The 16,087-nt window shown below is 57.7% G+C and overlaps 1 protein-coding gene across 1 annotated transcript; it reads right to left on the bottom strand.

Moving 5' to 3' along the window:
• Positions 1-1,581: 1,581 nt before the first annotated feature.
• On the bottom strand, positions 1,582-13,471 carry ARX (aristaless related homeobox). The gene is made up of 5 exons (XM_044764094.2): positions 13,045-13,471; positions 10,506-11,379; positions 7,922-7,967; positions 4,865-5,193; positions 1,582-2,774 (listed from the first exon to the last, which is right to left on the bottom strand). Exons 1-5 carry the CDS (start codon positions 13,238-13,240, stop codon positions 2,534-2,536), a joined length of 1,686 nt encoding a protein of 561 aa, XP_044620029.2. The 5' UTR covers positions 13,241-13,471; the 3' UTR covers positions 1,582-2,533.
• Positions 13,472-16,087: the final 2,616 nt, after the last annotated feature.

The raw sequence follows: 16,087 nt of genomic DNA on the forward strand, positions 1-16,087 counted from the left end.
AAAAAAAAAGTCCTTTCCCTCCCGCTCCTCCCGCACTTCCCGGTCCCCACCTCAAATTCCCCCGCAGCCCTGCCCGCCCCAGGAGAGCAGCCTTCACCCCGGGAGACCCTGTGGAGTCTGGAGGTTTGAGACGCTCAGATCTCGGGGTATGTCCTCGAAAGTTCCCGCCAGGCCTGCTACACCCGAGAAAGGAGGGCGGCGGGAATGGCTGGGAAAGGTGGTTGGCGGCCTGCTCCCGGGCCCCAGGCGGGGCCCCTGCTGGCGAGCGCCGCCCTCGCGAGTCCAGGCCCGGGGCAGGGGCGCCCTGACCCCCCGACGGCCGAGGTCCGGGGAGCGGCCTCGACCCGCGAGCGCGTCAGCGCGCTCGCCAAGGTTCCCGGCGGGCGGGGGCCCGCGCTTCTGGGCCGAGGGGGCGAAGCGAGGACGCCCGGGCCTTGAGCGCGGCAGCTGCCGAGCCGCTCGCCCACCCCCGCTGCGCTGACCTCGGCCCGACCCCGCACCTGGCCAGGCCGGCCCGCGCGCTCGCGCCCCGAGCCGCCGGGGGACCCGCCCCCTCCCCCAGGGCGCGGCCGGGCGCCCGCAGCGGGACGGCCGGGCCGGAGCTGAGCCCACGCCCCCCGCGGCCACCGACTGGCCCGCGGCCTGGCGGGGCGGCCGGCACCAGCCCGGCGAGCAGCGGCAGTCACGCCGCGGCAGCCCCCCCACGTCTGCCCCTCTCCCCAAAGGTCCGGCGCGCTAATTACTGCAAATTGAAACTAATTAAGCTTCTCTTTCCTTTCCCATCACCCTGGGAGCGTTGGCGAGACCCGGCCCCCGCGGGCGGGCTTACACCGAGCGGTCACCGGAGGGGCGCAGGCCGGGTCCGGGGGAGGGAGAGCTACCGTTCCGGCGCGGGGAGGGGGGCGCCGAGGGGTTGCAGATCGCAAATCTATTTGGGTCTCCTCACAAAACCTGAGTTGTTTAGCTTTTTTAAAATGTATACATTTCCCAATGCCTGGATAAGTGATGTAATGACATTTGTCGAGTTAAGATCTGCCACTTGGATACCCCTCGCTGCCTTTCCATCACTGTTCCTGTGTTCTCCCTCTCTCTCTCTCTCTCACACTCACACACACCCCTCCTCCCCGCGAGTGTACCGTGGAGCCCGCCCCCTCGGAAGCCAGCGCCTCGGCTTCTCGCTCTCGCCATTACCTGTCATCTCGGACTGCACTTCCTTGCTACGTGGCACTTTCCACGAACAGCTTCCTTCGCCTTCCGAGCCAAGACTCCCGCTCGCTTCAAATTTCTGTCTCCACCGTTAACGCCTACCACACCCACGCCCCTCGAGCCCACGCCACCTCCGTGGCCCAGGACCCCCAGCTCCGGCTGCCACACGCCCCGGGGGAGCCGAGATGCACGTGGAAAGCGTCTTGGCGGCGTCCTTAACCTTTGCAGAAGACCAGGATCCCTCTGAGGCTCAGATTCAAACCAGGGGCCTCTGCCAGGAAAACGTGCGTGCAGATAAAGCCCGGAGGTGCCGGGGCGCCGGAGCCCACCCCTGGCCTCTGGGGGGCCCCCTTCTACTGTCCCCTCAGCGCCAGCATAGAGCATTCACACTTCCTTTTGTTAAACATATATTTTTTTTTATTTTGAGCGTGACACTTCTCCACTAGATAGCAAGGAAAAGTGATAACAATTACACATTACACAAAAGTACTGTACCATTGCCTTTATCTTGAAGGTTTCGGAAGCCTCTACAGTTAATAAGTTAAATAAAGGGCTCGAGTACATAAATATTTGTCTAGGAACCCTATCGTATCTACAACACAGTAAGAATCTACAGGAGGACAAACTTTTACCATACCACGCTGAGTGCAATTGCGTTATAACATTTCAAATATACAAAGCTCTGTTCTTTTTCTTTTTAATAACAATGGTATGTACAGAATCAATAATCACAGTTTGGTGACTTCAACAGTCCATATTCTAGCAGAGTATTTCCCTTTGGTTTGATATAAAAACCTTGGTTGGTGTATGATAAGAAGAGAACATGAACAAGACGCCCCTTTCCGTTAAGTGCACTGTTAGCTATCTTACAGATTCGCATTCGCGGCCCTGGCCCTGGCTTCACGCCGGGGCTCCCGCTGGGGAGATCAACTTAGAGCGCCAAAATGCCATTGAAACCGAAAAGCTAAGTGGGGTGTCAGGAGGGGGAGAGAGAGGGCTTTTTAATTCTTTTAACTTCAATCCCGGGCGTCTTGCGGAGAAAACCTCCCCGATATTCTCAGTAAAGTAAGAACGGGAGAGAGTGGACGTTCGAGTTGGAACGAGGTGGGCAGGAGCAGGGACGGGGCAGGGGCGGGGGGACAGCCAGCTGAGGAGGTGCCACGTCCGGGAGCGCCGAGGCCGCCTTGCCCGCGGCCGGCAGCTGCGAAGGCGGCCGCGCTCCCTCCATGCCGTCTCGGGAGTGTGCTGGTCCTCTGTTTCCATTTGGTCTTGAGTGATGCTGAGTGAGGTGACCTTTCGGGGCGCCCGGGGCGCGGGAGGGCAGCCTTTAGCACACCTCCTTGCCTGTGCTGGTGCCCGGCAGGATGTTGAGCTGCGTGAGCTGCGCCGCGTGCTCCTTGGCCTTGAGCCTCAGTGCCGCTATGCTGGAGGCGCGTCTGTCCGCGGCCGCCGTGGCCGGGTCGGCCAGCGCGCCCGACGCCACCGCGCCCTCCACGGCCGGCGTGGGCTGTCGCAGGAGCGCGGCCGCAGTCGACGCGCTGGTCAGGGGGGCCATGGTGGAAAAGAGCCTGCGGGGAGAGCAAACAGCGCGTCACGGCCGAGGGCGGCGTGGCCCGGCGCCCGTCCCGGGGCAGGGCAGCCGAGGGCGCAGCCGCAGGGGCGCGGAGGCGCGGGCCCCTGTTGGGCCGCGGGCGGGGGGGCAGGTGGGGCGTGTGCGCGGGAGGCCGGGGCGCTCGGAGAGGGCTTTCCTAGAGCGGGGAACCAACGGAGCAAAGCAGCCCGAGGGGCCAGATAGGCCTGGAGGGGCCAGAGCAGGGCCGGAGGTAGGCCCCTCGGCCCAAAGCTCCAAGACCCAAGGGCGCGGCTTCCGTGGTTCCGCTTAAGAAGGGGCGTGTTCCCAGCCCGGGGGCTCCAACTGCTTACAGTGCTTTTAGCCTGAGAGCGGAGGGGAGACGGAGAGAAAAGGGAGAAGAGCGAGAGGGAGGGAGGAAAAGAAAGAAGGGCGAAGGTGGGAGCCAAGCGGATCGCGACCTATGCTGCCGCCTTTGTCCTCCCCCCGGGGCATCTTCTCGGCCGGGGCTCCTTTGCCCCGGAGAAGCCAACCAGCCGCCCTCCGGCGCCAGGCCGAGCGGCCCGGGCCGGCCAGTGACCGCGGGGGCGGGGGGCGCCCGCCTGTTGATTTCCGCTCGACAGCGGCCCCGCGCAGCGCCCCCCTTTCCCCGGCGCCCCTACAGCCTCTCGCCCCAGAGAGCCCCCGAACCCGCGACCCCCAAGCCTGGGACCCCGGGCCGCGCCACCGCCTCCGGTCGGCGCCGGGATTGCTCCGCGCGGCGCCTCCACCTGCTCCGCACTGCCCTGCGGCCCTGCAGCTGAGACCCGAGCAGCCCCTGGCCACCACCACGGCCACCCCTACCCCCGCCGCTCCCCCCAGGGCTTTGGCTCTGGGCCCCCACAGGGCCAACTCGGGGTTTCCACGATTAGAAAGGAGCCCACCCAGACTCGCCGAGAGCTGCTTCTCCCAGCCCGCCTCTCCACCCCTCCTGCCCCCCGACGCAGCGCCCTTCCAGCCTCTCGGAATCTCGTAGCCCGGACTCCAGCTGTGGTTTGCCGGCTTTTACAAGTCACTCGTTGTCAGAAGGGAAAGTGGGGGGGGGGGGGGGGGGGAGGGGAGGCGACAGACACAGGACTTTAAAATTTTTTTCCAGAAAGAAATGTGTGGCCTGGAGGGGGCATAACAGGCCCTGGTGAACTAGGTAAACTGAGTCACTAACTGCACTTCAATGCACTCTCTGGTTATTTTATTGGTTTGTTACAAGAAACTAATTTTACTTCGAGTCTTTCTTTGAAAATTTTCTCCAAGATGACTTTTAAGTGGCTGCGCAGTTGGATGAATCTATTATTTCTTTGTTCTCCCAAAGAGAGATCATTGAAGCTGCATTCAGTTTTATTTTCACTGCACTTTCCAACTTAATACATCCCGCCTTTGTTTCTTTGTCTCTGTGATTATACAGACTTTCTATTTCATCACTCGCTGTTCACTTAAAGAAAGGGAGTTATAATATACGATGAACTGTTTCTTTTATTTCGTTGTCTTGTGCCGCTAAGGGGGTCAGGGGTTGCACATACGGGGGTATGGTTGGCAGCGGGTCACTTGAGTGACAAGGAAGACAGGGTCTGGGGGAGAAGAAACAATTCTTTGCACCCAGAGGGCCTGTGGCTCCAGGGCTTCTGTGGGGACCAGGGCTGTGTTCCTCTGACTGCAGACTTTGGGGCATGAGGCAGGCTTTTTGCAAGACTGGGAAAGTCATCCGGGCTCTGTAGCCTGCACCTGTAAACGTTTACACTCATACCACCTAAGGCCTGGGTCTTGCTGCCCCTTCAAATGGTACTTTAACAGCTTTCATTGAACACTCACAATCGTCATGGTTGTTGTTACTGCCACTGCCCTCCCCTTTGCCGTTCAGTCCCAAGTCATTCCCTTCAAGATCCACATTGTTTGAGGCAGAATTAGAGACTATTTTCTTTGGCTAAATCTCTGAGCTTAGGCCAAAAAAATGCGTGTAGCCCTGCCTGCCTCCGGCCTCCTCCCTGACCTCAGCCTGTGTGTGCATGAGCGAGAGACAGACAGACAGACAGACTCCCCGAGGCCGCATGTTACCTGCCGAACGCAGGGCTGATGAAGGCCGGGTGCCGGAACACGGCGGCTCCGAGGAAAGTGCTCAGGCCCAGCGGCGCCCCGCTGGGCGGCAGGCTGGCCGAGCCTGGGGGCGGAGGTAGGCTCGGGAAGGCGGCGGCGGCGGCGGCAGCAGCGGCCGTCCAGGCCGAGTCAAGCGCGGGGTGGTGCGGGGGGAAGGGGCTGGCGTCCAGGTAGGGGCTGAGCGGGTGGGTGGCCGAGAGTGGCCCGGGGAAGGGCAGCCCCGGAGGATGGCTCTGCGCACCCGCCTTCTCCCGCTTGCGCCACTTGGCCCGACGGTTCTGGAACCAGACCTGCAAGGCGGAGACAGCCCGGGTCAGCGCGGCTCCCGGCCCAGCAGGAGCTCGGCTCCCCCCGACACCGCGCCCCGCTCCTTGGCCCTGTGGCCCGCTCCCACCCGGCCCTGGCCGCCTCAGTTGTCCAAGGACGCCCCAAGCAGACCCTTTCAGGGAGCATCCAACCAGCCTGGTTCCTTTCCAACTTTAAGGGGAGAGGTGGCTGTGTTCCCAGATGGGGAAACCAAGGTTTAACTGTCTGCACTGCCCTGTGCTTGCTGTGCATCTTTAGGCAGGTCACTTAAACCTCTGTCAACCTCAGTTTTCTAATCTGTAAAATGGGATGATAAAACTTTACTCATCAGGCTGTTATGTGGAATGAGTAAAGTCAGGCACGTGCAAGCTCCCATTCAATGGTGACTCTCAGGAGGGCAGCCACGAGAGAGGAGTCCAGATCAGCCTTTTGTTGCGTGTCAGCTGTTTTCGCCCAGTTCAGGTTTCTGCCAGCACTAGCCACATCCCTGCTCTGGATTGAAAAGGGAATCCAGGAGGTGGTTCATTTATTCTTTCCAGAAGTACTTCTGGAACACCTACAAGCACTAGGCTGGCTTCTGGGGTTTGGGGAGAGCTAGGAGGGAAGGGAGAAATGCCCACGGTAATTAGTGAACAAGCATACATTTTAGAGGGTCAGCTCTCCATGAAGTGAAATACCAGGTACACAGCCCGCCACCTGCAGGGGCCCTGTGAGGGCCCCCTTCTCCCCAGGAAGGCACTGACTGCGCCACCAGGTATGCAGCTGTACCTGGACACACAGAAATCAGGGTGCAGGATCCTTGCGACTTTCCCCATCTCCAGAGCTAGCAAGTCCTTTATTTCTCTGGGGGATGTGGTTTCAGTGGGTTATTTAAATAATATAGTTCCAGGCTTGGGGGAGGTTTCAGCACAGGGGATCTTCCTAATTGTTAATAGAAAGCAGTTTTAGTGGAGACCTGTGCCTGAAATGTGGCAGCTACCTGAGTCTAAAAATAGCTCCCAGGAGCATGGAATTATTTTTATGTGACCTGCTCATCACGCCCACAGCTAAGATATGCTCCCTCTCCCCTGAAGGCATTAATATTTTTAGGACTGGGTTTATGCCTGCACACACGTCTAAAAATTAAGAATGAACTCCAGGGCTATACAGAGTTATATTAAAATATAATGTAAACGATCCCAGTGGAATAGGTTTAAAAAATTTTTAAAGACATCCATGTCTTTCAAATATACACACTGGGGGCTGTCGTTACTAGCACTAGTATCTAAGCTTGGTGTGACTTCTACACAGCCGCCCAAGGCAAGAAAAATAGAGAGCCCAAATTGGTTGATTACTTAAAATTCTGCTGAAAAGGGGTCCATCCATAACGTCCCACAGCCATCAAATAATCTATTTGTGAACTGCAGAAACACTCCAGTGCGGAAACTCAGAGGCTTGAAAAAGTAAGACTGGATGGGACCAGGCTGGGTGGGCAGCTTTTGTGTGTCCAAATCTGTCTAGACGAGAATATCCACCACTCCTTGGTGGCACTGAAAGGAGTAAAGAGTGGAGGGGGCAGTGGAAGCAGGATGCCCTCCAAGAACGTGGAAACCTTTCACAGACGGATCGGCTCTCCCGGCTCAACTGCAATTATCAAGATGTCCCCCGCAATTCCTCATTATTGAATTAATACCTCTGAGGCCCCCCAAAGGTAAACGAAAGGACTCTAATAATTCATATTCACTTAATTACATCTTCTCCAGTGAATAGGGAGAGAGGAGAAGGGGAGGGGGCGCTCTCTTTCTTTTTAAAAGTTATTTAACTTTCCCACGACTCGTTCCCCTGAGCTGAAAATACGGAGTTGCTGTCACATCTCTGTTTGACAATGGAGAAATGTGTCAACAGAAAGGAGGGGACAGGCCTCATCATTAGCCCTCTAATGCAAGAAGCTGTTGTGTATTAAATGAGCCATATGGAATTTATTGTGCTTTATCAGCGCTTGATTTTGACTGTAAAGTGATTCACTCAGCTCCTAACCCAGGGACATCTGTTTTCTGTTGGCCATGGGGCGGCCCGGTGTTGATCGTCTCTTTGGTTATGAGGCCTGGGTTCGGAAATGCACTCTGGTATGGGGCTGCAAACACCTTTAATAGCATTGCACTCGCTCCCTATTAGATCAATGTGGGCTCATTGCTATAAAAAATGGGAAATCAAATAGCATTAGCCAGCTCCTTGTGCGGGCGGAGGGGAAATCAAACAGCATTTTGCCTTCAAATGGCCCTGTTTGTTCTAGCACTAAGTGGGCTTTTATGAAGCCCGATTGGAGACTTAATCGCAGCCAAATACCTGCTTGGAGCTGAGCGGATTTGTCTAACAACCAAATCCATGCTCCATCCCATTACTGCAATCACGAGCAGTCAGCCCGAGGCTTGTCTCCTACAGGGGCTGTGGGCCGGGGGCTCCTGAGCGGCAGGCTCGGGCACCCCAAGACCCCTCTTCTGATCCTGGACACCTTCCTCAAGGCTCCCAAATGCAGACACCTTCCCCTCCAACCTCCCAGGTCTTCATTTTTAAATATCTTTTTGTGAGTGAGTGAGTGGGGTGATTTTTCTGATTCTGCTTCTCTTCATTTTATGAAGGGGTCTTGACCCCCCCCAAGCCATCAACCCATCTCTCTCCCACTCTGCCCCCTAGCCCTCCCCTCCCTTCCTCCCTCTGTGCACTGCAGCTCACCTGGACTCGGGCCTCAGTCAAGTCCAGCCTCATGGCCAGTTCCTCCCTATAAGAAAGCAACACACAGACAGCAGGTCACCGCCGGCTCCAGCAAGCCCCTCTCAGGCCCCTTCCCCTCGCTGGCAGGCCTGCTCTGAGGGGCTCCCCTGGCTGCCCGCCGTCACTCCCGAACACATGGGCATCACCATCCCTTCCCCAGGGGAGTGCCTACTAAGTGAGCGAAAACATAAAAACACAACACATTGCCAGATATAAGATAGTATACATTGTATTGTACCATTACATTCAAGAGTGACACGGGTGACTTCTTGAGTCTCTAAGTCTATAAAACTGGCCACTCGGATTCTCTCTCTTAAGCTAGAGTTAGACAAGAAACACACACACAGTGATTACACCCTGTTTTGTCCTAATATTTAATGGGAGAACTCAGCACTCAACTAAAAAATTGTTTTTTGCCCTCTTAGTTTCTTTCTGCCTTCTTTAAATTTTTTTCTCTCCCCCCTTTTCTCTCTCTCCTTCCAGCTCTCTGCCTTTCCCTCCATCTCTCTCTCCCCCGCCTTCCTCCCTCCCTCACCCCCTTAGGTCATACTCCCCATTACCCTCTGGAGATATGTTAAGCTTGTTAAGAGTTCAGTGGGGTAATTTTTCGATTAAACAAAATTCTGCGTACCTCCTGACTCCAGTGCCCACTACAAACCCTGCCCATCTCAGGGGAAGTCAATTGAACTGAAACCCTACCCCGTCATTGCTGTTATTACTGCGACAATTAAGGCAAATAGGAAACCATTAAGATGCTGTAAAACGGCTTACGACCTGTTTACCGAAAATATGAGCGCGCCGAGAATAATTGGCTCTCCACTCGCTCGTATGAAAGAACGGGGCTGCCCCAGCCTGGGACCGCGGTCTGCACTGCTGGCAGGCCCCCTAGTCCAGCCGGAAACTTCAGGACCAGGAGAAAACCAGTTCCCTAAGCGCTTTCCGTTGTCCCCGCTACAGGAAGCACCAGCACATCTAAAACCTCACTCCTGGCTGATTCGCGGTGGTGCCCAGGGGCTCTCACTGACCCCTGGGTCCGAAAGAGGGGGGCGTGCGGAACTACGGTTCCCCCGGGAGAAGCTCAAAAAGGGCAGACCTGGATGCCAGCTGACACCACCTCATTTTCTCCTTTTGAAATACACGTGGGATAAATCCAAAAAGCGGGTCGGCCAGTTAGCTATTTGATAGCACACACTGATTTTAAATTTGTTTTCTTTTTTTAAAGATAACGAAGCGAGTGGGTGACACAGGGGAGGACCAAGTTTAGCTCAAGGGATGATCAAGTTGACTGCTTCCGACCCGCATCAAATCCACTCTTGCCTGTTTCGGGGTAGGAGAGAATTTGGCAATGATTTGCCAGACCAACTACACTGTAGAGCTGGCTCGGGCCTCCGGAGCCCTACGCGGCTATTTCTGCTCCGGTTCAAAGGGGCGGGCAGCTTTCCGCTTCTAAAATGCACATTGAAAAGCTGCACACGTCTCGTGCGAAGGAGCTGCCGAGCTTGACAAGCGCCTCGGCAGGCAGACACCTATTCCTTTCTCCCTCCCCACGGGGGCAAGTTTGTCCCAACCCTGGCTCCCCGCCGGGGCTGAGACCTCGGCCTTAGGGCGGGAGAGAAAGGCCCCAGCCTGGCCAGGAGTCCAAGGTCCAAGGAATAAGCCGGGGCCTAGGGGCCCAGTCATCTCACAGGCGCATCTTTCTCCCCAAAACTCAAGCGAGCGGGAAGTGGAGCGTAACCAGGCAGAACACCCGCGTTGGACACCTGTCCAAAGAGAAAAATTCCCCCAGCCCTTTCGTCTCCTGCCTGCCAGGCTCCCGGCAGTCATTGCCCACCCCTGTAACCCGTGTACAGGAAACGATCGCGGGGGTTAGTGTGGCAGGGGAGAGGGTCTATCGATGAGAGGGGAAGATCCTGGCTGGTGCCCCGCAGGGGTACAGATCCCAAACCCTGCCCTGTTCTGACTTCCTCCGGTTATTTCAGGAGTCCTCCAACCACAGAACTTGGATCTTTGTAAAGGCCTTCTCCGCAGGCACGGGCTCCAGCTTCACTGCGAGCAGCGTAACTGATACCCACCAGGCTTCAGAGGCATCGGGCGGGGGAGGCGAGCGCACCACACAGCGGCCAAAAATAGCCGCTGCTCCGCCTTGGCCGCGAGGGCCATCGGCGCCTGCTGCGCCTTGCCCGGGCCTGCCCGACCGCGCGCCCGGGCCCTGCGTGTCCGTGGCGGGGCGCGCGGCTCCAAGGTGGCGCGTCCGGGAGCCCTTTGGAGAGGCCGTTTCTGTTCCTCTAACTAAAACTTGGAATTAGGAAAAATTCAACTGGAGAGACCCTGGGAAGGAGAGAAATCGTCCTAGTGTAAACTTAAAGCCCGGAGCAGGGGAGTGGGTCGTTTTTGGCGAGCAGGGGTGGGTGGGTCGGAGGGGCGAGTCTACGGAGAGTCCAGGGGCGAAGTCGCGGCTCCGAGCCCGGGGCCCCTGCCCGCCCGCCCGCCAGCCTTCCTTCTAGGGCCCGCTCGCGCCCTCCAGCCGCCAGCGCCCCGCGCGTACCTGGTGAAGACGTCTGGGTAGTGCGTCTTCTGGAAAGCCCGCTCCAGTTCCTCCAGCTGGTAGCTGGTGAATGTGGTGCGGTAGCGCCGCTGCTTGCGCTTCAGCAGCCCCTCCTCCGAGTCGCTGCCCGCAGACAGGCACACGCTGTCCTCGCCGTCCTTGCCCTCAGCGTCCTCTGGGTGCAGCAGCAGCTCCTCCTTGGGCGACAGCTCCCCGCCCTCGGTGGCCACGGCGGCTGAGGCGGCGGCGGCCACCGCGCCGGTGGCGGCCACGGCACAGCGCCGGGGCTCCTTGAGCAGCGCGCGGCCGTCGTCCTCCAGCAGCTCCTCCTCGTCGTCCTCCAGCAGCTCCTCTTCCTCGTCCTCGTCCTCTTCGTCCTCCAGCAGCTCCTCCTCGTCGTCCTCGGCGCCCGGGCCACCGGCCGCCGCCGGGGCGCCCCCGGGGCCGCCGGCCGCGCCGAGGCGCTCGTCCGGGTGCGCCGCGCCCCCCGGGCCGCCCAGCTCGTCCAGCGCGGGCGGCGGCGGCACGAAGGGCGCCCCGTTCTCGCGGTACGACTTGCTGCGGCTGATGCTCACCTGCGGCGCCTGGCTGATCTTGAGCGTGTCCCAGGCCGCGGCGGCCGCGGCGGCCACAGCGGCCCCCGTGCCGTCCGGCCGCTCCCCGGGCCGCGCGGGCGGCGGCGGCGGCGGCGGTGGGGCCTCCCCCCGCGGACCCGCCGTGGCCGTGGCCGCCGCCGCCGCCGCTGCCGCCGCGGCCGCGGCCGCCGCTGCGGCGCCCTGGATGAGGCGGCCCCCGCCCGGGCCGTACAGGCGCCGCAGCTTGGGCGGCAGGTGCAGCTCGGCCTCGAACGGGGCGCTGCTGCCCTTGGGGGAGCCTGCGGGCAAGGGAGGGCGGTCAGCGCGCGGCCCGCGCCGCCAGGCCGGCAGCCCGGCGCGCCCCTCCCCACTTTCCTTGCTCTTTCTTTTTCTTTACATTTTTCTCTCTTTCCCTATCTCTTGGTCCCTTCTCTTTTTCCTTCTCTCCTCCTTCGTGCCTCCCTTCTGTCCGTTCTCTCTCCCACTCCCGCTCTTATTTCCTTCCTTCACCTCCTTCTCTCTCTCCCTCCCTGTCATGTTTTCTTTCCTTCTCTTTTTCTCTTTCTTTCCCTCCCTGTCGCTCCCTGTCTTTCCTTATCTTTCTCCTCTCCCCTTGCCTTCCTTTCCCTTTTCGGGCGCTTTCCCCCCTCTCTCTCCTTCTCCCTCCCTTCCTATATTCCTTTCTTTTTCTTTCCCTTTGCCCTATCACTTTTACCCCCTTCCCGTTTTAGGGCCGGAGAGAATCTGAAAACAGCCAACAACCAAAAAAAAAAAAAAAAAATCACCACCACCCTGAAAACTTTGCGCACGACCTCTGCCCGCTGCTCTGCCACGGGGGCCAGGGCTGGCCAGAGGGGCGCTGCCCCTCGGGCGACCCCTACGGGGGGGGGGGCGAAGAGGCCTTGTGGCCCTGAGCGCGGGCTGCACCCCAACAGCCCACAGCGGCACAGGGGCGGGAGCTCCTTGCACAGAAAGGCAAAGAAAAATCGTCCTGGAGAAAGTGGCCTCCGAAAAGCTTGGGTAGGGGCGGAAGGGGGTGCAACAGGCACAGGCCGCTCCTTCCCTTCAAGGAAGCGCCTGGCACAGGTGCCACTGCAGGCTAAAAAAAGAAAAGGAAAAAGTCAGTTTTATTTTAAATGGCCCCTTCTCCGCCGTCCGCTCCCGTCTTCCAAGTGGCGCTGCGGCTGGACCGCCGGTTTTCGCATTTTAAAGGAAATCAACAATTCTTTCCCTGAGACTCCTCTGCAGCCGGCTCAAGGCGAAACTTGAGCGTAACAGGTTCGGGGCAAAACGACAGTTGTTCTGGAATTGTTAATTTTAGAAAAAAATGAAACCTTTTAAACATCTCAACTCTATTTTAAAAAATAACATAGCAGAGAAAAAATAGCACCCAGAAGCCGCACATTTCATACACTTCAAATACATTAAGGAGCATTTGGGGTATCCCAGGGAGATGTTTTCTGCAAAGCTTGGGTTTAAAAGGTCACAGGTAATCTACAATTTAAAAAAAGAAGAAAAAGGCAAAACACCACTTATAAAGAAATCTTCCAAAGAGAAAAGGCCAAGGCTCACTCTGCCTGAAGACCCCATTCATAGCTTTGGGGGTCTTGTCTTCACCAAGTTGTTACATGGTCCTTCTGGCACCCGCTGTTTCTGACCTGTCGCAGCTCTTCAGAGCACCCTCAAGGCCACCAAAGGGGGCATTTAAACGACCTAAAGACCAACACCGAGAACCTAAGAGTCCCTAAGCGAAGCCTGGCCTCTGCTTTTTCTGGAAGCAGAGAGGGAGGGAGAGACAGCCCCTGGCGAGATGTTTACCGCTCTTGGAGGCACCAGGCCTCAGAGTTGGTCCCTCTCTTTTCTCCGTGTCCAGCTTGACAACCCCAGGCCCCTGGCCCCTAAACATGAAACATCAAAACCAGTGCCCAGCGCCCTTTGCAGATGCCTGGCGGGCGCAGCCTTACCTTGCACGGCCTTTTCCTGGTCGGCGCGGCTGGCCAGCGGGGCGGGCAAGCTCTGAGCGGCTCCCAGCAGCCGCATTTTGCACGGGCTCCTCCGGCCCAGGATGCTGTCGATGCAGTAGGAAGAGAGCAAAGTTGGAGATTTACTTTTGCACTCGGGCCTCTCGGAGCAGCCCTCCTCCTGGTACTGATTGCTCATGGCTGGGGCTTTTTCCCTGGACGCAGAGAACGGGCCGCTGGCTGCCTCTCCTGGCCGGTGGGATGGATGGGTGTGTTTTGGGGGTTGGGGTTAGATGGCTGGTTTGAATGGATCGTACTGCGATCTCTGCGCCTCTCTGCCTCCCTCGGCCGCTGGCTGCCGGCTCCCGCCCTGCCTGCGGCCGGAGCTTGCCCTCTCCGCGCTCAGGACGGGCAGTAACAAGTGTAGTGAGCGGCGGGCGCGCGGCGCGGAGTCCCTCTCCTCCACGTGCTGAGAGGCGCTCTCTGATTGGCTCGCGCCAGAGGCCGGGCTGCGCCGGGCTGCGGGCTCAGCGCAAAGCCCGGACTGGATTCCGGAAAGGCCGGGGCGGGGGGCAGGGGACACTCCCCCGAGTCAATATTCTTTTTCTTTTTTGTTTTTAAATAACAACTTTCTAAGTTCTCCACCCTCTTCCTGCAGCTCTTCCTTTAACCCATGAGGCCTGGCCCGAAGCTCTCGCTTATTCGGATGTCAGGCCTGTGGGTGCCACTTGGGCGCCGTGCGTCCCTTCCACCAACCGCAGGACTTCCCTCCCTGGAGGCGAGGCCTTGAGGCTCGCGCTCCGAGCGACGCGAACCAGTGTTGCGCTCCCAGGGCAGCACCTTGACCTCAGTGGTGCTCAGTCGCCGTCCTCTTTAGGCCGGACGGGCCTCCGAGGTGCCGAGGCGAGGGCTGCAAGCAAACACCCACCGTTTGGGCATTCCGTTTTCTCTCGTGGCCCCAAGCCTCGGGCTGTTAGTCTTCACCCTGAGCCCGGCGGTCGCTCTCTTGTCAGTAGCGACCCCCAACCTCGCTCATCTCCGGCTGAACTCGGGAAAAAGTCCGCTATAGACCAAGCTCTGCCCAAGGCGCGCGGCCTTCCCTAGAGCATCTAGCCGGCGCACAGGGACAGGCGAGTGTCAGCTGCGAGGAGGAGCGGCTGGGGACAGGTCTGGGACTCCCTGGACTCGCCGCTGTCTTCTCCCCGCAAGTTCGCCTCTGTTCGTTAGGTAGTCACCCTGAGGCCGGACAGTCAAATCGCGCGCTCAGGGAGCCGAACCTGCGGGGTCCCCGAGCACTCCAGGGTGGGACGGACCCAGGTTCGGCTTCATCCCAATCTAAGCGCCTAAAATTCCGAATTCTCGTGGCCTGGCTCCCATTAGCAGAGATGAGAAAGTGAGCCCGAGGGAGAGCGCCTTTCTTCCCAAACAGCTTCCTTCGCGTCCAGCGCTGAGAAACTGAGACCCAACTCGGACTGAAGTTGGGCCGAGCCCGGGCGAGGGCCTAGCACCGACGCTCTCCTTGCTTGGATGCAGGGCCCAAGGGTTACAGCCAGGGGCTCCGACGCCGGCAGGGTGGGGGGCGAGGGTGGTGGGTGGGAGAGGGGCCGGGGAGGGGGAATCCACGCCAGGTTTTCCTCTCTCAACCCCTTCAATGTGTCAAAGAGAAAAGCGTTTTACAAAGGATTATACTTGAATCACTTACAGTCAGTATTTAAAAATACAAGGGTGCATAACTGGGATTTTTTTCACCCATAAACATCTGCATAACTCTCTGATGCTAGTGGGTGGGTGGCAGACAGATCGGGCTGGCTTGGCAGGAGCATCCAAGAGACAACTTGAGGGGGATGAAGGGTTGGGAACAGGCACATTAATAATGTTGATATTAATGCTGATATTACTACTACTATTAAAGGCAAGAAGAAAAGGATGTCTCTCTCTGTCCCTGTGTCTGTCTTTCTGTCTCTCTCTGGTATTTAGTTTGATTCTCACCAGTTTTTCCTACACTTGGATGATGGGGTGGGGGGCGGAAGGGAACCCGAGCTACTCTGACATTTGATTTTCTTTTAAGCCCTCTCTGCTGTTCCAAGGCACCTGGAATCTTCTCTTGCCTTTCCTGCATTCTTCCTTTTCCATCCTCACCAACAGTTCGGTGTTTTTATATCGTCCGGTGCGGCTTTAGACTAACATTCTGCGCGCTGATTCCCATCCCTCTTCCCTGCCCGGGCTGGGAGAGCCCACTCCCGGTGCGCGGGGCTCAACAGCCGAGAGGCATAAAGACCCGTCGGTCTCCTCCGAGCCTCCAGCCGCGGACCCTCGCGGGCGTCTCTGCGGCTGGTCGCTGGGAGGGACAGAGGCACTTTTTCCTCCCTGGCGGGCCCCGCGTCGGAAATCCACAAGACCCGGCTGTCGAGTGACTGCAGAGTCAGCTCCGCACACGCAGGGAGTGGGCTGAAAATGAGTCCAAAAAAGATCGTGTTAAACAGAGAGAGACACAAACGCACAAATCCTTTCTGAGAGCCTAACGGGGTTTCAGCTCTCTCGGTGGAAGATTTCTTTGCTTCCGTCCCCCTCCTCCCCCTTCTGCAGCTGTTCTTTTTTAAAAAAGAAGTCGGACTTTCTGCTGGGGTGTATTCTAATTTTAATCATCCACTGTAAAAGGGGAGGTTAACATAGAATTTCTGATTCTGACTTAATGACCCCTGGAATTAAATCTAATTCTATTAATGGAATATAATGTGTTTCTTTGGGAAACCTGTGTGAAAACACTTGTTTTGTTTATTTTTGGTATTTTCTAATCAATCTTCCTAAGTAAGGATGCTATTGGGAAGGCACATCCATTCACTTCGGGGAGAAGGGCCTGACCCAGCTCCCTTTACACCCAGGAGCCGTGAAGTGATCTTTGTCACTATTCAATACTCAACTTCAAAATCTACAATTGACTCTTGCTATTCTGCAAGGATTAAATTTTTTTGAAAAAAGAAAACTTTTCTAACATACCCACGGGGAGACAGAATCTGCTGGTGTCTCCATAGGGTCTAATCAGAAT

The sequence above is a fragment of the Equus asinus genome, chromosome X (assembly GCF_041296235.1).
Source record: "Equus asinus isolate D_3611 breed Donkey chromosome X, EquAss-T2T_v2, whole genome shotgun sequence".
NCBI lineage: Eukaryota > Metazoa > Chordata > Mammalia > Perissodactyla > Equidae > Equus > Equus asinus.

Bases quoted from the DNA above. Each gene is read 5' to 3' on its own strand.
- ARX (XM_044764094.2), bottom strand. From the start codon at position 13,240: ATGAGCAATCAGTACCAGGAGGAGGGCTGCTCCGAGAGGCCCGAGTGC. The intron at 5,194-7,921 runs GTGAGCTGCAGT...TCCGCCTTGCAG, and splicing joins TGACTGAGGCCCGAGTCCAG to GTCTGGTTCCAGAACCGTCG. The intron at 2,775-4,864 runs GTAACATGCGGC...CTCTCCCCGCAG, and splicing joins ATCAGCCCTGCGTTCGGCAG to GCTCTTTTCCACCATGGCCC.